This window comes from Pelobates fuscus, chromosome 1 (genome assembly GCF_036172605.1).
Source record: "Pelobates fuscus isolate aPelFus1 chromosome 1, aPelFus1.pri, whole genome shotgun sequence".
Lineage (NCBI taxonomy): Eukaryota > Metazoa > Chordata > Amphibia > Anura > Pelobatidae > Pelobates > Pelobates fuscus.
This window is the reverse complement of record NC_086317.1, coordinates 393,307,662-393,331,539: the sequence shown is the minus strand read 5'-3', so window position 1 is coordinate 393,331,539 and position 23,878 is coordinate 393,307,662. Positions and strand designations below refer to the sequence as shown.

General features: G+C 39.7%; 2 protein-coding genes across 2 annotated transcripts in view; both read left to right on the top strand.

The window, feature by feature from the left end:
- LOC134568658 (retinol dehydrogenase 16-like) overlaps positions 1-394 on the top strand; it is a 61,553-nt gene extending 61,159 nt beyond the window's left edge. The window contains exon 5 of the mRNA XM_063427312.1: positions 110-394. Within this exon, the coding sequence (XP_063283382.1) occupies positions 110-336 (227 nt within the window). The 3' untranslated portion in view covers positions 337-394. The remainder of the gene's footprint in view (positions 1-109) is intronic.
- A 4,560-nt stretch (positions 395-4,954) lies between these two features.
- On the top strand, positions 4,955-22,327 carry LOC134596336 (17-beta-hydroxysteroid dehydrogenase type 6-like). Its single transcript, XM_063444763.1, has 5 exons — positions 4,955-5,000; positions 14,854-15,190; positions 17,493-17,751; positions 18,370-18,533; positions 21,920-22,327. Exons 2-5 carry the CDS (start codon positions 14,875-14,877, stop codon positions 22,153-22,155), a joined length of 975 nt encoding a protein of 324 aa, XP_063300833.1. The 5' UTR covers positions 4,955-5,000; positions 14,854-14,874; the 3' UTR covers positions 22,156-22,327.
- The last annotated feature ends 1,551 nt before the right edge of the window (positions 22,328-23,878 follow it).

Here is a 23,878-nt window from a genome sequence, read left to right as displayed (position 1 = left end):
AATCAGGAGGCAAAACTATATGTATAACAAACATCACTATTTATATAAATATTGGTATTTCGCTAGACTACATTTAAGCTATATCTATACCCTTCTTGTCTTCATACAGATGTTACAGACATGGAGAAGACCTTCTTATCTCTATGCAATACAGATCTAACCCCTGTCACCCAATGCATGGAGCATGCTCTGATAGCTGTAAATCCTTGGACACGCTACTCTGCAGGATGGGACGCCAAGCTCTTCTTTATTCCAGTCTCATACCTGCCCACCTTCCTGTCCGACTATCTACTAACACACTCTGTTCCAAAGCCAGCTAAGAACACATCTCATTAACTTAAGCAATTGTAACATGTAACTATGCATTCCGGAACAGGTTTTCTAGATTGCACTTCACATCTTGGCTGGTACTAGTATCAAGCGGAAGTATTTCCAACCTTATCCCAACATATGTAGGCATTCACAGTAGGATCTTATTAAAATCATCAGATGGTAGATACAATTTTCTGTGCAAAAATCTCAATACCTACAATAATACACCACATGCAACGCAAGCAATGACCTTCTCATTTTTATTATTAATATTTGGTATTGATGTAGCGTTGATATCTATCTATCTATCTATCTATCTAATACAGCAGAGAGAATAATGAACATGTATTGATACAAAAGGAACAGAAGACCCTGTCCGGGAGCATACAAAGCTCATATATCAAGGGCTGACAATTAATCTGAGGTCTAACGAGGTTATATCCACTGGCTGAGTTTTACTACAATTTTCTGTATGTGTTTTTTTTTTTTATTGCATTAAATCTAACTAATATCCTTTACAGTACTATCATTAATAATTCATTATGAATATGTAATGCATGCTATTTTTTCATTTCTCATTTAATTTCCATTTTTTTATTTAATTTTCTTTTTCATTTCCCTATTTGTGTTTTATTTTGTCCTTCTGTTTTGTTTATGGAATGGTTATCCTATTACTGCAGGCTGCAATTAATCTGGTCCAAATAAATAATAAACTAATGAGTTATAGAGTATTGTAAGACAAGAAGAAAAGGGAAACATTATATTTAATATGAATGTCTAAAGTGCATGCTTCCCAGGCAAAATTGACTGAAACAGGACATTTTGAATCTGTTATTGTGGCAGACCTGGATCACATTAGCATAAATAGTTTTATCTGCCATTTGTATCGGTGCACATATGGATCAGGTATGACAGTGCTGAGAGGGAAACAACACAATCAAATGAGTCAGTGGGTAAAAGTTGCATTTAATGAATGTAGAGAATCTTGGAATTAAAGGAACACTATTGTGTCAGGAATGCAAACATGTATTCCTGACACTAAGTGCTGCTGTGGGTTTTTAGGTCTCTGGCCCCGCTGTCAGAGCTGTGAAAATGTGATTTTACTCACTTTTTTCCCCACGCCACGCCGGCGTGTCTTGATTATCTCACCCAAAACAGATCTAACCCCTGTCACCCAAGGCATGGAGCATGCTCTGATAGCTGTAAATCCTTGGACATGCTACTCTGCAGGATGGGACGCCAAGCTCTTCTTTATTCCAGTCTCATAGGAAAGAATTGGGACTCATTGAGCATGTGCGGCAAAATGCTGCGTTGCGCCGATCGACGTCTCCGCATATAGATGCATTGAATCAATGCATTTCTATGGAGAGTGTTCAGCCCCTTCACGTAGAGCGTTGGGACGCTGAACACCAGTGCTGCACACTGTGCAGCATTGGACTAGGAAGCACCTCTAGTGGCCATCTGAGTGACCGCCACTAGAGATGCTCCCAGGCACCAATCACAAGGCAGTGTTTACATTGAAAAGCCTGCAGGGACAGGATATACACACTACAATAGCTGTAGTTGTTCTGGTGTCACTATAGTATCCCTTTAACTTTGCAAAGTGAGTATATTTTGACTTATATCACTGGTTCATAGAGGGCATGCCTGCACTTGTGTTTTAATGTGCTTCTAATACCTTGGCTCAGAATGGGTAGTAAATGACGGTTTGTAGGACTCATGATCAGATTGTTCCATTAAATGCATCCTGAGTTTTTAAAGAGACTGCCAAAGCTGATGTGTTGATTTCAAAAGGTGAAGAAAAGCTGTTGGCTAGAATTCAATAGTTTGTGTGTACAATGGACCCTCTGTAGTCATACCGTACCATGTTGAAAAAAAATAAAAATAGTGTATATGAAAGAGTAAATCTGTCATTGCTGCTGTCCCTTCAAACTTGCAAACAGGACTTTTAGGGTTGAAATATTGCTGATTTCTTTTCACTTTGGAACGGAATCCATCACAGAAACCGAGTTCCCGCTTCCTTTCTCATAATTAGTAATTAGCATTTTCTGACCTACATTGAGATTTTGCCAAATGACTCCGTATTTTGTTGAAGAGATATACCAAAGAAATTCTAGCTGTTTAATCCTGTCAGGGAACAATGCATAATCTATAACCAATAGTATGCCTTCATTCAAAATTAGCCGCATACCAAAAATCTCGTCTTCACCAACTGCAATAAATATGGTTAATAAAAACCTGATGCCCCTAGTGCTCCCATTTGTTTAGTGTTGTACACAAGGGCATGTTTAGGCCTGGTTGTTGGTTCTAGGTATGGCCTCACTAGGTGAGTGACAACAGTCAAATGAATCCTTCCAGTGATGAAGCAAATGGCAGTGTGCTACACTGCCCTCTTCTGTGACCTTCTTGCTATTGCAATTCTGAGAGAGGCCTACTCATTTACAGAGTAACTATCTTCTTAACCCCTTAAGGACACATGACATGTGTGACATGTCATGATTCCCTTTTATTCCAGAAGTTTGGTCCTTAAGGGGTTAAACAGTTTGACTACTTACCCTGGGAGGGCACCACAGCACTCCTGGCACCATCACCACTACATAGTACTTTAGTGGTTATTGTGCCTGGATTGTTTCTTTAAATAATCTGCCAGTGCCCCTTCCAAGATTAGGTTTTGGATTCGCCCTTGACAGGGAATTATTTCTGCTGAACAAGGGCTCAGTATATGCTGCAGCGCTGTACATTTATACAACCTAGAATTATTTTTGACTTGGGGCGCCTTGGAAAAATATTGAAATATTAAGGGCGCCTTGAACCTAAAAAGTTAATATTTAAAATATTTTTAATCAAGGAAGTCTCATAGGATATGATGGGCTTCACATTGCCCTTCTATTATTGGAGACCTCAGTGTCAAGCTATGTTTTTATCTTGGGTTATTGTGTCTGTAGTAGTGGAACCCATTAAATTGCTTTTTTGCATCATGGGGATCAGTAATTCCTCTGAAAGATGTCTGCAGTCCCTTTCTGAAACCCTTTATGTAATGTGTCAACTGTAATGTAAATTTGGGAATTCCCACCAACAGAATAATTTGTGAATTGGGAAGGTCAGCATATTACTACAGCTAGATGACTGCTGTAAAAGACATGCACTGTGAATGTGTGTCAGTCAAATTTCTTTTCTACTGACTCATAAAACTCACACAAGTCCATACATGAATAAATGAGAGAAACTGCAAATTGTAGTCCAAAATATTTAAGCTGAAAAAATAGCTGAGCCTGGTGAAATCTTTCATTTTGGCTATTTTAGGCTAAATAAATAAACCCATCAGTGCTCACTCACAAGGACAGACATTGAGAGACACAGATAAAAAAAAACCAGAGAGAACAGACATCAAGGGACAATGAAGAGAAACAAGCAGACTTATGAGAACAACAAATGACAAACTGGAAAAAGCCAAAAATATACTCGCTAGAGATACAAGAAAAATATTGTTTGCTTATGTATTTATTTATAAAGCATTTATCTAGAAAGATTAAACTGAGATGTCTCTTGTTTTATAAGTACATCATGTAGAGCTTATAATTAAACAATATTACATATCAAACATTAGACACATACAATATATTTATTCATTAACCAGAAATGCAGCGGCATTTTGACTGAATACACAATGTAGATGTTTTTAGAGAATTCTGACTTGTGGCAGATGGTAATATTTTCTGGAAGAATATACCTCATTGCTGGAGCTCTGTGGTAAAGGTTACTGGAGTAATCTTCATTTTATAGTGAGGGAAAGATAGAAAAGTGCTGGTAGTGGAAAAAAACATCATAGTTTATGTAGACATAAGACTCTGAAAGACACTTAAAAAAAATAGACACAGATAGAAAGCCAGACAATGAAAGGGCACAGACAGCTGAGAGACAGAGCAGAGATATGGCGAGAAGATTGAGACAAAAGAGAGAGGCTGAGATAAACGGTTAAGATCCAGGATACAGTTGCAAAGAGAGAGATACAGAACTAAAGTAGAGAGTTTGATTCAAATAGAAGAGACGTAACAATAACGTGATTTCCATTTTAAAATGACAGCACGGACTTTACATTTAAAAATGACAGCAGGGAGAACAAGAGAGAGGGTGAAAAAGGACATGTGGAGTTAAGTACATGGAAAGAATATTAACATAGAAACAAAGATTCAGTGCTGCGGAATCTGTTGGCGCTTTATAAATACCAGTAATAAATAAAAAGAAAGACAGGACAAATGGCTGTTGGTTGGTGTAAAACGAGCTAACTTGGAAAAAGAAGAATGGAAAAGAATGGTGTGGACAGAGAAGTGGGGAACAGACATGTGATGAAAAAGCAGACTGACAGAGAACGAGAGACATGACACACGAAAGGGAGCCAACATGGACCTACGGTTATAAAATCCATGCTCTGTTAATCTTTGTAATGCACTTCATTCTCCTTCATTTTAGCATCTAATTGTTGAAATACCAAATGTTTTTGAACTCTTCCACTGTATCCGCCTGTACCACCTTTGATGGGATGGTATTCCGTGAATACAACACCCTTTCCGTGTAGAAGTACTTCCTTACTTTTTCCCATGTGTCTACTTACCCTTGAGTTTCAAAGCATACCCTCCTGTAATAGCACTTCCTCGACTGTGAAAGATATTTCCTCCCATTACTATACGGTACAGTATATCACATTTTCCATGTTTGTTCTCTTTCAAGCATATAATCAAGGCGTGTTTTGTTTTGGAGATGCTAGTAAAATTTTGTGATATATTTCTAATTGCAGCTTGCGATTAGCAAGCATGCTTTGCGTTGGACTAATTTATATTTCCCAGCTGGAATTAATAGACAAAGAACACAAAGAATTTGGGGCAGGTGTGTTTGAGCTTTTATATATTACAAGAACAAAAAACAGTAAAGAATTTAGCAGTGCTGATTGATAGATATGTTTTGTGTTTAATGTTTTTGTTGTGTACTGTATGTGGATAAGATAATGCTTTGAATATTAAAATTTCGCAATAGAAATGTTTCATTTGTGGATTTTCTCAATTCAGGGGTACAATGTAATAGTTTGAGTGGCTATTTATTTATAAAAGTAAATAACACTTTCTTGTTGTATGTTTTAAAGATGACAAAAATATGTACTAAAAAGATGTGAGCAATGTACCCATAGTTCCTTGCTTTGTCTATTCATAAAATATATTTTTAGTGTGACTATTTTGAACATACTCATTTAATGGCTCTCATTTCCTCACCGTATGAGAAAAACACATGGCAATGAATCAACGATTAGCTGTTGGAAGGAAGATGATAGAGCAGCATAGAGTTAACCAGGATAGGGAAATCCTTATAATATTTACTAACAACAATATTAGTTAATTATAAGAATTGTATTGTTCTAATATATTGTGATTGATGATGTGTATATATAGCAATATTATTGTGAATGATTAAATACAGATGTGCAAAATAATAGAGAATCTCACAGAATCTCATTGAACGTTTGCAAATTTAGAATGAGATTTTGCTTTTAATAGGTCTAAATAATTCATCTCTCTCTCTCTCTCTCTCTCATGCCACAAATGTCCGCCTGCCAGAGATTAGTTGTGCTCCCAGGTACAGTTTTATATGCTGTTGCCATATAAGAATACAGAAACAATGTGATTCTGTCTCCCAAGCTCCTCGGGCACTCTATCAGTATATGGTAGACGGCTGAATTAAAGAGGGCAGCTGCTAATTGCAACCATTTGTAGCACCCTATCCATAACACTAACACACTAACCCTATCTGTAAATTACCCACTGTTTGCCTGTTTGCCTATGTCCTCGTTTGTGTCTATAAACAGAATGTTGAAAGGGCACTGATTTTAATGTGATACCTATCATGTAACCAAGAATATAAGTCATCATTACTATCTTAATTAATGAAAGCACATCCTACTAAAATTAAAATATAAAAATGTTGAGTTCTAGGTTTTAGAACAATAGCTTTTCATGATTATATCTTGAGGCATGACTTACATCAAGAAAACGTGAAAACAAGCACGAAAGGTGCAGTAGAGCAGTAAAGACATTTAATAAATTGGTAATAATCCCCAAATTTTAAAGTTACATAAAGCAGTGTGTATTTAAAACAGCTCTTGATGTGTCGCTTTGAAGCTTATTAAGGTTGCTCCTCCTTGTCTACGTTATATTAGAATACAAACAATCTTTTCAGACCTCAAAGCAGAATAGAGAGAAACATATAGATATACTGTTCAAGACATTATGCCTCCTAGATCAGAAAAAGAGAGCTGAGCCCTTTTCGTCTCATGTATCTTTCACCGTTTGTTTGCCTGCCAATAACTTGCTGTTTCTTATCCCAATTTTTCACATTCTGGGAGTACTAAGAAAGGACGTGCTATTATTGCACTATGTTTTATTAGTTTGCATTTTTTTTAATGTTCTGGGACTCTCTTTTGGGAAGATATCTTTCCATTCAGTATGCCATCCTGTGAAAGAAGCTGGTGACTGTTGGAAGAGAAGGAGAAAGAGTATGAGTTCACGTGATACAGTGATTAAGAAGCATTTGACAGATTTTTCTATCTTCTGGTGGATTAGTACAACTCAATCTAGTTATTGTAAAAAACTGTTTTTTTTTTTATTATTATTATTCTCTTTTCACTGTCAAAAGGGCTCTCCACTTCAATAGAGAAGGCGTTAACGATACCATAAATAATATATTGTGGGTAGTTGCCTGGGATCAGATGAATATGTGCCTGTTAAACCACTGGTGACCCACTGACATTTTTTGGAGACCAAATTTGGGGCTGTGACTCAGGGAATAAGGACCACTGAACTAATATAATAAATAAATATAACATACAATGTGTTCCTGAGTGATGCTCCATTTTGAGTATTTTGGCCTAGAATTGGTCTTCCCGCAATGCTTCCTATCAAACTTGGAAATCTAACTTGGTGAATATATATCACTTCTTGTTCTTATACCACAGTCTAAATGAGAAACAGATTAGAGACAGGGTTAGGCATGCAATACACTTGGATAACTGCAATCTTTCAAGGTCTTTGCCGCTGATTGAATAGATCATAATGGGGAAAACATAAAGACGAAAGAACTTGATGAATAACTGTTCAAGATAGCTGTAAGAATAGTTCCAGTTTCCAGACCACTGATCTCCTGATTGCACCATGCATGTATCAACATGGTGCCCTAGCAGTGCACTGTCTGTACTATAAGAATAAATGCATATGGCTGGAATAGAAGAAACGCATTGGGGTTAATTTATTAAAGGTTATAATGTAGCTAAATTAAAACTCAAAACTCAAATGTATTACAGTTCAGTCTTTAATGATAACCTTGGTTTTCCAAATTGTTTCCAGCGACCAGTTGTTATTGGGGCGGTGAACTGCCCCCATGCCTGTCTAAGACAGCCTGATGGAGTATGATGCTCTTGTTCTATGTAGTCCCTTCTGTTTTTACTCTATGTGTTATTTTGTGTCCACGACTAATCTTGGTCTCACATTTCTGTGTCTGCTATCACATGCTTTTTTTTCAGTTTCTGGTTCCTGTATTAGGCTGCTGTGCTTGGCGTGCTTCCTGATATCCATTTGTTTAAATTATGAGAAGTGAAACATAACTGGAGATGACAGTGGGGGTCCTGATTTCATATATTATGTGATCTCTGTTAGCTCACCAAATCCAGACACAAAGCAGAAACACCCAGTCTTATACTTCCAGAAACAGTAGTGGCTTCTAAAAGCAGACAATAAGTTTATGTTTATTCTAATTCCACTTATGGTAGTTTCTTTGGACTTTGTTCTATTACGGGACTAGTTCAGGTCTGAGCATTCTCAATCTCTGCCATGCACAATGAGGTTACATGTGAATGTGTGATTATTAATAAATTAGTTATCTATATAATCACAAACTCTGATTTGAATTGTGGACACTATAGTCATCTCATTATTGGCAATATGAAACTAAATTATTATTATTATTATTTTATTGGGAAGCCTCTGCAGAAGTGTTTGTAGGGTTTTTGTATTTTGCTTTACACACTCATTTCAAATATCTGAGTACATTACAACTTTTCATTTGATATTCACTAATACCATAATTCAAATACTTCTACCATTATCAGTTTGGTAAAAGGGGACCTAAACATTATATTAAACTGTCAAGTTTAAGAAATAACAATCCTTTCAAAGAATATCTGTTGACACTTTAACGGAAACATAGGAATTCACCTGAAAACACTTTTCTAATAGTTAAACCATAGCCCAAAATAAATAAGTGTTTTATGCACTAGCAGGACAAACGCCAGAAACAAACGCCCCCAACTTGATTTGTTATCAATGCCGATTCCTTGTTAAACAATTAGACCAATTAATTGAGCTATTAGCACTGTATTACAATATCACATAGTAAAACTGATAACATAACAAGTAAAAAAAAAATCACTTTTTACTTTTGTTTATTTTCTTCTCTGTAATGAGCTGATAGCTTTCATAGTTTTGCATTACTTTTATTATTTTATTTAAAATGGCATTTGTGACCTTTAAGCCAGTACATGTACCCACAGATCACTGAAGATGTGAGTGCAATGTTTCAGTCCCCGATCTGGTTCTTGGTTATTTATTTGTTTCTGCTTTTTTTCTGCAGTGTTAAAATAGATATTAAGAAACCACACACAGAAAAAAAATACTACTTGAAAATTGACCAGGCTACTTAAAACCATCAATCTAAGCAATCAAATATGGGGATTCAGTTACACCGTATGGCCAGGGGAGAGCTGGCAGCCTGAGGCCTGGGGGGCAAATCCAGTCAAGTGGCCCATTGCACCACCGAATCAGCTCACCATCCATGCCCACCTTTTCCTGGTTTTATAACGGATATTGATGTTGTGCTAATCAGTAGCTCTTTGCCATACCCGCTCCTTCAGGGCTTCGACTTTCAATGTTGTCAGAGCCAAAAGGAAAGTGTATCCCGCGCCTAGTATTTTATAGGTGCAAAATATACATACATATGTTCTCAAGTATATCTAGAAGAAACCGAACCTCGGAATAAAACAGAGAATAAAAAACAATAGTGCAATACAGTAGTTAATTTTTTTTTAGCGGTGGTGAGTATAGCTATATATAATCCACTCACATTTATACGAGCTATAACAGAGCTCAGCTGTGAAGCGCTTGGACGGTACAATCCCCGTCTTAGGATATGTTGTTGTGGTACGTACAGGTGCTTCCAAAGTGCAATATGCGTGGTATATGCAAAAAAAGGAAATAGCAGCCAATGGTGAAGTAAGTACCAATAATAGCATAAGTAATGGATAGTATTGTACTTACAAATGCTAGAGATCAGCTTAGGTGGTATAATCCCCACCAAGGATATACTGGATCCAGGAGGTAAAAAAAATGAATATAAAAAGTAACTTTAAAAGTATACTTTAATATAAACAAAATATAAACAAAAAACATAAAAGGTATAAAAGATAAATGTCCCACTTAACGCGTTTCGCCTGATAGGGCTTCTTCAGAGGCACACTTCTTCAGACACACACACACACACACTTACTGACAGACACACTTACTTTCAGACACACACACACTCACATATTAATTCTTTTGCTTGTTTCTCCTACCTTTAGGAGTCCTTTGGGTCCTCTCCCCGGGGCCGAGTGGCTTTTATGATCTTCCTGCTCCTCTCTGCTCCCTCGCTCCCTCTGCTCCCTCCGGAATGACACCGGAAGATCATCAGCACAGTCAGTGCTCCTTCGCCGCCTGCCTCCTTCCTCACCCAGCCGATATGTTGCTGGACAGTAGGCACCTACCATCTGGGACAAGCAGGTGCCTACTCTGCCGTGCTAGGGGGCACCCTTAGGTGGCCAGCTAGCCACCTGCTGGGCTCCCTATGACAAGCCATGCCATCAGCCTTCTCCGCGCAGCGACCCCCACCTCCTGGCGCCTGGGCGCTCAGGATCGGCCCTGTAGTGGCTGTTTTTCAAATGATTTAGGGCGGCCTGGAGGGCAATTGCCTCCCTGTCCCCCGGCCCAATCCACCCCTGCATATGGCCATATCATATTAAGCCCACCACTAAGTCACAGTACCCCAATATTGGTGGGTCCTACACTAATTTTAACATGGGAGATAAACACGCTAGTTTACTTTTATTGTTTTATTTGAGATGGCATTTGTGACTTTTAAGCTGGCTCTTGGTTCTTTATTTGTTTCTGCCTCTTTCTGTAGTGTTAACTGTTAGAGAATTATTGGCAAGTCTACATCTAGAATTATATTTCTATTTCTTGATTCGTTTGGAAATACTGTTGGCATTCTCTCATACGCAAGCATTTTATTTCAGTCCTCAAGGCATTTCCTGATAGCACAAACACTTGCTTTGTTTCTTTAGAGGCACTTTTACCAGTTGTAGACAATGATAATCACTGCAAATCCATTGCCATCCAAAACACATCTGGACTGGAAACATCACATTCGTATTGGCTTAACATTAATTCTGTAACAAGAACTCAAAGGGTGCCCTTCTAGAGTATAACTATGACTTGTTTCACATTTCTCTGCAGTCTCATTATGGCAATTTCTATACAAGTATCTGAGCTGTTGTGAAATGCTTCTGGTAGTTATTAAGCAATCAGGTAGACTTGAACACTGGAGCTTGGCTAATGGAACATTTATCCACACCTAACTAAATAGTAGAGTCTGGACAACATCATAAATGTAAGTAATGCTTCATTCGAGAATTTCATTTTATACAATTACATTCACCTAAATCTACTGCAGATTGGTAGTATCATTTTTGCAGACTGGAAATATTTTGTTACATGTTAGTGCTGAGTTGCATTTTTTGGTACAATGTCTGTTGTGTTAAAAAAAATATCTGTTTGTCATTTTAGTGCTTCTCTGTTTGTTTGAGTGGTTGTTCTTGACATGTAAAAAGAAACAAAGATATAATTCCTGGTAAACCAGGAAAAATAAATGGGTGGATTGGCGCTGTTCAGAGAAGATGCAGCTACTCCCAAGTGCTACAGAATCACCAAAAAAGCACAATAGACATACATAGAAAATAGCAAATTGGATTTAGGGAGGTGCAACAAAAAATAAATAATGAACAGATTATACTTATATTCAGTGAATCCTGATTTCGACCTAGAATTCAAGAAAAAAGCATAGTATAATACTGTTACACTTAAAAAGCAGAGTGAAAACAGAGGTAATGGGTCACTCACGATCTGCAGAGCCTTAGGAAGCAGGCTCTGGCTGTAAAAGCATGTGAATAATGAGCTTATTCAGGCTATCTCCACTGGTTCTTGGTGATAAGGCACTTTCTCTCCCCACAAAGGACAACAGCAGAATAAAATAAAATAAAAAAGTTTTACTGGTTAAAAAACAATAAGAGCAAAGGCACTCACATGTTCTTGACATGTGTCTCATTTGGAGGCAATGGGATAAATCAGAGAGAGATGACAGTTAATGTATCATGAATACTGGCCAGCCCTCACTCATGCAAAGTGTTTGAAGAGACAGTTATCTCATTGTGCAGGCAGAATAGGCAGCTATATAAGATTTTCTTTTATGTTTACCTGTTATATCTTTCCTGCATTTTCTCCACCTACCCAGGGGAGCACTGATCTAGCCAATCAGTGTAATATACCTAATTATCATGGAAAATAGCATTGTACATCACTGACATCACAAGATCCTTGAATGTGCACCAGCTGTGAATGCACATCATGGTCAGTATTTCTACTAGAACCCACTTGCTGCCCTGCAGCCATAGCAACCCACGGGATCACCAGGGAATAAAGCTGACCACCATGGAATATATATAGATATACAGAGGTGTGCAGAATAGATATAGGTACAGGGGTGTGCAGTAGTAGTCACAGTGGTGTATTATGGTTTTGTGCTGCCCACGGTATGACAAAACTCGAGCATGCCCCCTCACCCCCTCCCCCTTATAAATTTTTCCTCCTATTTAAAACCAACAGACTCCTTGCCTGATGGACACACACCCTCACTGATGCATGCATTGACATACACTCATTGACAGATACACTGTTATTGTCACACACACTGTTTAACCTACACACACTTTCACGGAAACATACACATTCACAGACACACACACTCACTCATTCACAGTTACACACACACTCACCGACAGACACACACATTTACCAACAGACACACATACACACTCACTGACAGACACACATACACACTCACTGACAGACACACATGCACACTCAGTGTCAGATGCACACTCACTCAGTGTCAGACACACACACTAAAATATACAGAGGTGTGCAGAATATATATATATAGGTATACAGAGGTGTGCAGTAGTAGGTACAGTGGTGTACTCTGGTTTTGTGCTGCCCAAGGTATGACAAAACTCGAGCATGCCCCCTCACCCCCTCCCCCTTCTAAATTTATCTTCCTATTTAAAACCAATACACTCACTGACAGATACACTGTTATTAATGTAACACAGGAACTGCACTCAATCTTCCAACCTTAGAACCAGGGTGCAACCAGATCCGGGTTCAGCACCAAATCCCAAATGTAATAATTCAAAAGAAAGGATAAGGGCACTCCAAAGGTTCAATTTCAGGCATTTTTTGTCCCAAAAATGTGCAAAACAACGTTTCGACCAGTGTGGTCTTTATCAAGCTGACAAATGTATGTGACAAACACAATTATATAGCACACATAATTACAACAATGAATCAATAATACATCAATCAATGGAATTAACAAATTAAATCGCTGTATGGATAAAAAACATGTAGGAGACTTCATAGGCAATTAAAGACATAGATACAATGAAGCACATCTGAAAAGAAAGCAATTGCTTGCCACACATACTTGATTAATTAAATACAATCAAGCATATCTGAAAAGTAAGGGGGAAGAAATCACCCACCAAACACACTTGAGATGGAACACACATGAAAAGGGGTCCAAAGTAATGAATGCTATAGCAATGCACAGTGCATATGTAAAAAAAGTAAAGATTTTTTTGGCACAAAATAGAGTCTTCCACAATATATCATCCAACAGTAATTAGTGGACAAAAATCTTTTTGACAAAAAATGTCAAGTCAAGTTATGCACATCCCTCAAAACCATACCTAAGTACCCTTATGGGTAGTAACATAATTTTATATTTTAATGGACACTGTAGGCACCCAGACCACTTCATCTCATTGATGTGTTCTGGGTAGAGTGTCCCTGCCCCCCTTAGTCCTGCAATGTAAATAATTGCAGTTTTTGAGAAACTGCAGTCATTACATTTCAAGATCAAGACTGCCTCTAGTGGCTGTCAATCAGACAGCCACCCGCCAGAGGCACTTCCTGCTTGCTAGGCAGCTTTTGGGCACCTAACGGATGCTGGATATACTCAGGTGCTGAATGAGGACATTTAGCATCAGTAAAATCCCCATAGAAAAGCATTTCAGCAATGCATTCCTATGGGGAGGGCCTAATGCGCTTACCGCATTAGCTGGGCATGCCCGTTAGCTCCCCCAGTTTGGTGACGTCAGAGGAGGCACCAACCCAGCGCCAAGGGAAATTGACGCTAAAATCAAGTGAGTACAGAAAAGATTTCAATGGTTAGATTTCAGCCCCACGGCAGGGCCCTATTTTAATTTTGTATTTGTATGTGTATATTGTACATTCTCCCCTAATTGCACAGTGCTGCAGAATATGTCAACGCTTTACAAATGCCAGTAATAAATAATATACGTATGTGAACAGGTTGCTGATCCAAGGAGAAATCTGATTGCCATAAGGATGTTTTCTCTTGCTGTGCCAAAGTTGGAAATGGATACAATAGTTTTTTTTGGATATCTGAAGGAGCTGTTGTACATGAACAAGCAGCGTATACTTGAGCAACTCAAAGAGAATATCAATGCAGAAATTTGAGCGCTAGAGCCACAAACTTTAACTAATATTATGTACAATGCAATAGAAGGAACACAGCTTTGACGTCATACGGATCTCATTTATACGATGTCATCTTCCGTACCCAGTCAAACAAATCTCCATACTTTGAGCATTCATTGTATATAATATCATTGAAATTGGTTTAGTAATAAAAACATTATTGAATCCTCAAACCCTACTCACACACACACACTCACACTGTTTGTGGATGCACCATGCTAGCATCTTAGTAAGGATTTTAGCAATAGCTCTCTGTTTTCTGTCAAATAAACACAGAAACAAATGCCATATAAAAAAGGAACGCTATAGACATTTTAAGACAGCTAATGTTTTGAAGTTTATAACTGATTGTGAGTTATAATTTAATTTCACTCTTGAGAATACACCCTTACCTCTTATCATTTTACCCCCACTCATTTTAGAATAAAAGCTCTTTGTTATTGTTGTAAATACTTGATTTTTAGCACAGCTATCGTACAGCGCTGCAGAATTTGTTGGCGCTTTATAAATAAAAATAGTAATAATAATATTACAGTAAATCTTACTGGTAAATCTGCTTTATGTTTTACAGTGACAAATAATATCTTTAATCATGTGGCTCCCTCTGCTGGTGGTAGTTCTGAGTTTGATCCTCCTGTATAGATGGTACAGACAGAGCAGGATACTGCAGAATCTCTCTGATAAATATGTACTAATCACTGGATGCGACACTGGATTTGGGAACCTGCTGGCAAAGCAGTTGGACCGGCGTGGGATGCTGGTATTGGCAGCTTGTTTAACTGAAAGAGGGGCTGAGGATCTGAAGAAGGATACATCACATAGACTGCAGACAATAATCCTGGATGTCGCTGATAGCCAGAGTGTGAGCTCTGCTACCAAGTGGGTTTTTCACAATGTGAATGATAAAGGTGATTTTGAGAAATATTAAAGTACATATATGTTGTTTTCTTGAATGTCAAATGATCAGTAGGGATTAGTAAAAGCCAGAGTTCATGTGGTAGGACTAAAGTAGAGAGGGCCCTGGTGCAAGGGTGGCCAAATGCAGATGTAGATCCTGGTCTGTCATACATCTCCCACAATGCATTGCCAGCAGGGTATCTACTATTTGCCCCTTCTTACAGGTTTTTATTTGTGGGCAGTGTCTGTATGTTTTATATGGAATATGTGTGGACTTAGGGGTCTATTTGTGTGTAGTGTTGGCATTTGGATGCAGTTGTATTTGTATGTACTGTTCCCACTTGAAAGCAGTGGCGTAAATTTGTGTGTTGTGTTGACTACAGGGGTGTGTTTGCATGTATTGTTCGTGTTTGAATGAAACAGTATTTTTGTATGTAGTTTTGGTGTGAATGCAGGGGTGTGTTTGTATATCATGTGGATGTTTTAATACAGATGTATGTAGTGTGGGTGATTGCAACAGTGTGCTTTTATGTAGTATGGGCATTTGATGTGAATGTATGTAGTTTTGATGTTTGAATGTAAATGATGGGAACTATGCAAATATGCAGCCACACACATACAGTGACACAGATACACACTAACACACACATATCCACACTGACACACATACATATACACAAATGCCACATTAATTAACACTTGAACTGCTGAAATTTCTTTTTTTTTCCAACTAAATAGCAGTAAATGTATTTGGCAAGATCCAGTTTTAGGAAATATGTAAATTGCACTAATCTGGTTGGAATCCAGTGAGTTTGACCATATTTTGTGGTCTGAATAAAATGCAGTATTTATTGAAAAGCCTAGCTATTGGCTCACCATAATTCATATTTGAGTAAACAATGCCGATACATACCCTGCTACCACAAGCTAACACTACTTTCAAATTTCCCAATGTACTGTCTCACTTACACCTTTCTTTGGATCATAAGTCCACGTGGGCATTTAACCAGCCCTAAGAACCCAGAACAAATGAACCATGTATGAATTGTTTAAAAAGTCCACATTTTATCCAACCAGAAACAATATTAAAATAAGCAGCACAACCCCATTTGTGTTAGCTACAATGTGGTATTAAACGTGCAGTGTGAGACCTTACATTGACATTATTTTAAGCATTTCCATCCAGTTGCCTTTTGGAGCGGAACATTCTTCTGAAAGTTCAGCAAAACCAAAACATTTGGTTTTGTGCTTTAGACAACCGTTTCTCAACCTTTTACAAAGAAATAACCCTCCAGGTCTAAAAATGCCCAAGTAATGCAGCCTCAGGAAAGTAATTTTAATTAACTTAAATTCCAAATGAAACATGTGGACACTGATATTTAGGTTAATTCCATATTGGAGAATATTTTAAATTAAATATGAGATAATGTGAATATTGTGTTTGTGAAGAGGAGTGTATAAACAATGATTCTGAAATATAAAAGTCACAAAATGAAAATATAATACACACATAATAGTTACACACAGAGGACACTGACGAACACACTTACACACAGAGGGCACTGATACACACATTTATACACGCACACCCTTACACACAGAGGACACTGATACACACATTAACACACAGAGGACACACTTATTGACAGGCACAGTCTCACTGATTTGACACACACTATCACTGATTTGACACACACTGACAGACACACTCACTGACACACACTCTCACTGATTTGACAAACACTGACAAATACATACACATTCTCTCATACACACTCACAAGATATTTATTTTTATTTAAGTCCAGCAGCCTCCCTATATTTGAAATAGCTGTAGTGAATACTTTCCCTTGGGTCCAGTGTGAGGCTTGTATAATCTTCATGCTCTTCCAGCACTGCTCACTCGCGCGATGTTTAGTGAAAGGGGGGCCATAGTGAAGTCATAACCTGGCTCTCGGCACCACCGCAGGGCACACTAGGGAGCAGTGTGGAAAGATCGTGAAGATTACAGTTCCCTTTCCATTTCTTTTCTAGGGCAGAGTAGGCACATGCTGTCTGGATAGGCAGATGCTGTGAGTGCTAAGGTGGTCAGCTGGCCAGCTCTTGCTGTACCCCATGCCTTTGGTGCGTATACCTCTTGGGGTATACATACAACTGGTTGAGAAAAAAGGCTCCAGACAAAACCATTGTTTTCAATCATCCCTAAGAAAGCCCATTTCTAGTAAAGATTTAGCAATTTTTACGTTATAGCTAGCAGTTATTAATGTATAAATGTGATACAAAAAGATAACTTTTTAATTTTTTTTCCTAAAAGGTCTTTGGGGCCTAGTGAATAATGCTGGGATCACAAGACCTGCAGCCCCAAATGAATGGCTGACAGTGGAGGATTTTGTTAAAGTACTGAATGTGAATCTCCTGGGGACGATCAATATGACACTCAGTCTTCTTCCGCTCATTAAAACATCGAGGGGACGTATTGTTAATGTGTCCAGTGTCATGGGTAGACTGGCTTTTGCAGGTGGTGGATACACGATTTCCAAGCATGCTATAGAAGCCTTCTCTGACTCCTTAAGGTAACATTAACAAAATTATTTATTTTAATGATAATTATGCAAAGATGATCTTTGGCAATATTGATTGAAACATAGATGTAAATAATCAATAGAAGAAGTAATAAGTTGAACCATGTAGCTACTTTGCATCATAGAACAATTACCGATATGCTGCAGAGTCAGGCTTACTGACTTTAATTCGGAGTCATAGAAGAGATTATTGCCTCTGTATGGTGGGATAGTTAATTTATTTGACAGTTGAAATTACAGTAAAGAAGTTACTCAAAACAGGTCTGTCATCCCCCCAAAAATGTCCTAAGGTCTGAGTTGGAAGTTCATTGATATTCCAATTCATAAGATAAAGCAGGGTCACCTTGTTTTATGGTAAAATCGTGCCGTAAAAAAATGGTGGAGCTACTACGGTCATGTTTTGTTACTTCTCCCAGCCGCCTCTTGAACACTGACATGGTGGGAAAGAAGTTGCGAAAATCTGTAATTCTCTCTCACTGGCTCCTCTCTTGGCATATCGTTAATTGGAGAGGGGCTGGATTAATTGTGACAGCAGCATATAGCAGCTCTATCCTGGAAGTATAACTCCTTATTATACCCACGATATGATATATTTTTTTTCTTTTTCAGACGTGAAGTTCAGCCATTTGGTGTCAAAGTTTCTATCATTGAACCTGGGTCTTACACGACCCCAGCTACAGATGTGCAGGCCACACTACAAAGTATTCATGACGTTTGGAGAAGAGTTCCTCAGTCAGTCCAAGAAAGCTATGGACAGCAGTATTTCCTGGACTGTAAGTAAATAAAAAATAAAAAAATAAAAAAAAGGAAGTGTTTTATTTGTTCACTTCAGTTATTAATGGTTGAGGTCATTTGTTTGATTCCTGTGAATGATTATTGGGAAAATAAATAAAATGTAAAGTAGAGATAATCTTTCTCTCTTCCATACTGAGATAGCAAGGTATGGAAGTGAAAAATGCATTATTGGGAATCCATATCAAGTCTTGGTCATGTTGGTGCATTTTGGGCTGTTTCAGCCATGCACAGAAAGTACAATGACATCCAAGTAGCCTTTACTTGCAAGTGTGCACCCAACACAAGACCTTTGTGACTGGAGTTAGCATTCCATGTGTACCACCACTGAATGTTAAGCTTAGACATATTTGATATAACATAACTTCCAATATTGGAAGGTATGGAGTTAGTACAGGCCTTTTGGAGGCAATGTTTGTCACTGGCAATGCCCATAAGGGACAGGCTCCCCCAGCAAGTTGATGTGTCCACAGCAAGCCCACCTACTGAATGGGCATGTCACCCTTTCATAATGCAGACCAGGCTGATAGACAGCCTCCCAGCCAAACTCCAACCTATATGACCATGCAGAGAGCTGCTGAAGCATACGATGTAAGTGCCTGCTGCTGCAGCGTGTCTAATTATGATTTTCCCAAATGCACTGCTCCAGCGAACTAAATCGGGAGGGTGGCAGAGCATGCTAAAATTTGGGAGACCTGATATAGGCAGCTTATACTCCAAACCTTTAAACTACTTCATCTAGCTCTCTTTTATACTTCAACAGAAATCAGATCTTTGACAGATGGAAGGGTGCAACTTAGCACCACTATAAGACAGCCAAGAGGGTTATCTTCTTAATTGTTTTGTGCCCTATCACAAAGCAGATGCCAATGCATATCATAGAGGTACAGCTAATGCCAGGGCAGGACAGGGAAGAAAATTCGGCCCGAGCACTTGTAAATTACAGCAGCCCACTAAAAAGGGGGCGGGGCCAGATAGGGTGTGTTTTGTCATCACCAATGACAAGTGCGCCTTATCACAAAGTGAGCATGTTGGTTCAATGCTCTTCCAGGGTAGACCATGCGCAGAGCTCTGCTGAAGAGCTCTAGCATGAGAAAAAGACCCTGTATTTGTTCTGCACGGCGCACGCAATTTTTAATAACATGCTGGCACTGTGTTTGCTTGAAATTTGTCTCTGGTGTCTCCACAGATGAGATACCAGGAGACAAAAAAAAAGGAAAGCATATTGTGCAGTGTGTGTGTGAGGGGTGTAGTGTGTGTGCCATGTGTGAGTTATGGGTGCTGTGTTTGTGTGAGGGTGCTATGTGGGTATGGGTGCTGTATTTGTGTGAGGGTGCAGTGTGTGTGTGAGTGAGGGTGCTGTGAGTTTGAGGGGTGCAGTGTGTGTGTGTGTGAGTGAGGGTGCTGTGAGTGTCAGGAATGCAGTGTGTGTGTAATGTGAGTGTCAGGGGTGCAGTGTGTGTGTGGGTGCAGTGTGTGTGTGTGTGTGTGTGTGAGAGGGTGCTGTGAGTGTCAGGGGTGCAGTGTGTGTGCTGTGAGTGTTAGGGGTACAGTGTGTGTGGGTGCTGTGAGTGTCAGGGGTGCAGTGTGTGTGTGTGTGTGTGTGCTGTGAGTGTCAGGGGTACTGTGTGTGTGAGTGAGGGTGCTGTGAGTTTTAGGGGTGCAGTGTGTGTGCTGTGAGTATCAGGGATGCAGTGTGTGTGTGTGTGTGTGTGTGTGTGTGTGTGTGAGGGTGCTGTGAGTGTCAGGGGTGCAGTGTGTGTGTGTGTGAGGGTGCTGTGAGTGTCAGGGGTGCAGTGTGTGTGTGAGTGAGGGTGCGGTGTGTGTGTGTGAGTGAGGGTGCTGTGAGTGTCAGGGGTGCAGTGCATGTGTGTGCTGTGAGTGTCAGGGGTGCAGTGTGTGTGTGTGTTAGTGAGGGTGCTGTGAGTGTCAGGGGTGCAGTGTATCTGTGTGATGGTGTTGTGAGGGTCAGGGGTGCAGTGTGTGTGAGTGAGGGTGCTGTGAGTGTCAGGGGTGCAGTGTGTTTGAGGGTGCTGTGAGTGTCAGGGGTGCAGTGTGTTTGAGTGAGGGTGCTGTGAGTGTCAGGGGTGCAGTGTGTGTGTGCTAGTGAGGGTGCTGTGATTGTCAGGGGTGCAGTGTGTGTGAGTGAGGGTGCTGTGATTGTTCAGGGTGCAGTGTGTGTGTGAGTGAGGGTGCTGTGAGTTTGAGGGGTGCAGTGTGTGTGTGTGTGTGAGTGAGGGTGCTCTGAGTGTCAGGAATGCAGTGTGTGTGTAATGTGAGTGTCAGGGGTGCAGTGTGTGTGTGTGGGTGCAGTGTGTGTGTGTGTGTGTGAGGGTGCTGTGAGTGTCAGGGGTGCAGTGTGTGCTGTGAGTGTTAGGGGTACAGTGTGTGTGGGTGCTGTGAGTGTCAGGGGTGCTGTGTGTGTGTGTGTGTGTGCTGTGAGTGTCAGGGGTACTGTGTGTGTGAGTGAGGTTGCTGTGAGTTTTAGGGGTGCAGTGTGTGTGCTGTGAGTGTCAGGGATGCAGTGTGTGTGTGTGAGGGTGCTGTGAGTGTTAGGGGTGCAGTGTGTGTGTGAGTGAACTCTAAGAAAACAAAATATAAGTGGAGCTCTGAGATACATGTACAAACGAATTTGTTGAATATGTTGGTTAAATATTATTACAATAATCTGCAAATAACAAACAATCAAATCATAGTGCAGATATTTGTTGTAAAATATGGATAATTGTATAATACAAATTAGCAACTCACAAGATATAGAGCCAAGAGGTCACCTGGCTCTAGTGGTATACACCTTGGGATCTTTTAAGGGAGATCCACTACCCTCTCTTTGTCTCCTCCTGGTCTCCTCCACTGTGGGGCTAGAGTTCACTCTCGTGAGAGGAACCTGGCGGAGCCTCTCCTGGCTGTCTCCCTCACTGTCTCCCCGCTGGCGGCCACAATATACTGTATGTGGGCGGGTGAGGGAGATCTTTGGTCTCCCCACCGGCCCGCCGTGTACTACTGCAGGGCCAGCACTCAGAGAGTGCCGGCCCTGCAAAGACCGGCATGGGAGATTCTGTGATGGCCAGTCCGGGCCTGGCTAATGCTATGCATGCACCCTGTCTTCCAGTGCTCTGCACTGGCCAGTGTATCATCATTATTGGTGATCTTCCAGAGGCAGAGCAGAGCTGTGGTGAAGGACCCTCATGCCTCTCAATTATAGGTAAATTAACCCTCTTTTTACAGGGAAGGGAGAGACAAAGGGGTGTGGGAGATTTACCAACACTCTAGTGTTATAAATATATGTATTTATTACTAGCCCTAGAGTGTTCATGTCACTATTTTTATGATGTTAATAAATATTATACATTTTCTTTTTTCATAGATTGCAAATTCATCCAGTTCAGGATAACTAAGTGCAATCCCCATCTAAACCAGGTTACAGACTGCATGCAGCATGCCCTAATGGCTGTATACCCGTGGACTCGCTATTCTGCTGGCTGGAAGTCTAAGCTCTTCTATATTCCTGTGTCATATCTACCCACGTTTGTATCTGACTATCTGCTAACTTATTCTTTCCCAAAGCCACCTTCCAACAGAGCTTCAGAAATAAATCATTGACAAAAATCAGAATGCAATATGCTGCTGTTGAAAGAAACAATTAAGATTATTCTAATTTTAATGCCAGAAGTAGTATATTTCAAGCAGCGATGTTTATTTGTTAGTTGAGCTCTAAATATTTTAACAAAAAAGGCTAACAAAATTACATTTACTAAACAAAACAATATACATGTGTTCTTTGACATGATTAAATGTTTTTGTTTTTTTTTAGGATATTATTTATCGGATTCTATATATAAGTGGCATCTTATGTTCCCCTTCAATAATTCAATATTGACATTTACTAGATTAGTAATTATACAGTCAGAAGAACCAAGTAGAATCAGATTAGATTAATAGTGGCAATAAAGATAATGATAAGTTGAAGTAAGCGAAATGAGAATGCATGGATAGGAAGTTATGAAATGTTGAATGCAAATTAATAAAGCTGGATGAGAACTGGTAAGAACTAGCTAGAACATTGCCATTTGGTGTCAACATAAGAAGGATAATTGAGCTATGGAGGAGCAAGGAATGTGTTCATGAATAAATAGGTTTTCAGAAGTGATGAATTATTAGACTGTGCACAGAGGAAACATTTGTTTCGGATGAATCACTTCTGCAGAAAATCAAAACATTTTCAGGATGGCCGAATTTTGATCATATTTCGGCTCGGCTGAATTTAATTAGCAAAGAAAGATTAAGGAAACCGAATCAGATATACCTAAAGGCGTGAAAATGGGCCAATGAGTGTACTGTAAAATATATACAATATATTTTATTTATTATATAACTATATATATATATATATATATATATATATATATATATATACATATTTTTTATTTATTTTTTATTAAAATATATGTAATAAAAATACACTGCTCAAAAAAATAAAGGGAACACTTAAACAACACACTGCAACTCCAAATCAATCACACTTCTGTGAAATCAAACTGTCCACTTAGGAAGCAACACTGAGTGACAATCAATTTCACATGCTGTTGTGCAAATGGGATAGACAACAGGTGGAAATTATAGGCAATTAGCAAGACACCCCCAATAAAGGAGTGGTTCTGCAGGTGGTGCCCACAGACCACTTCTCAGTTCCTATGCTTCCTGGCTGATGTTTTGGTCACTTTTGAATGTTGGCGGTGCTTTCACTCTAGTGGTAGCATGAGACGGAGTCTACAACCCACACAAGTGGCTCAGGTAGTGCAGCTCATCCAGGATGGCACATCAATGCGAGCTGGGGCAAGAAGGTTTGCTGTGTCTGTCAGCGTAGTGTCCAGAGCATGGAGGCGCTACCAGGAGACAGGCCAGTACATCAGGAGACGTGGAGGAGGCCGTAGGAGGGCAACAACCCAGCAGCAGGACGGCTACCACCGCCTTTGTGCAAGGAGGAACAGGAGGAGCACTGCCAGAGCCCTGCAAAATGACCTCCAGCAGGCCACAAAAGAGGATGTGTCTGCTCAAACGGTCAGAAACAGACTCCATGATGGTGGTATGAGGGCCCGACGTCCACATGTGGGGGTTGTGCTTACAGCCCAACACTGTGCAGGACGTTTGGCATTTGTCAGAGAACACCAAGATTGGCAAATTCGCCACTGGTGCCCTGTGCTCTTCACAGATGAAAGCAGGTTCACACTGACCACATGTGACAGACGTGACAGAGTCTGGAGACGCTGTGGAGAACGTTCTGCTGCCTGCAACATCCTCCAGCATGACCGGTTTGGCAGTGGGT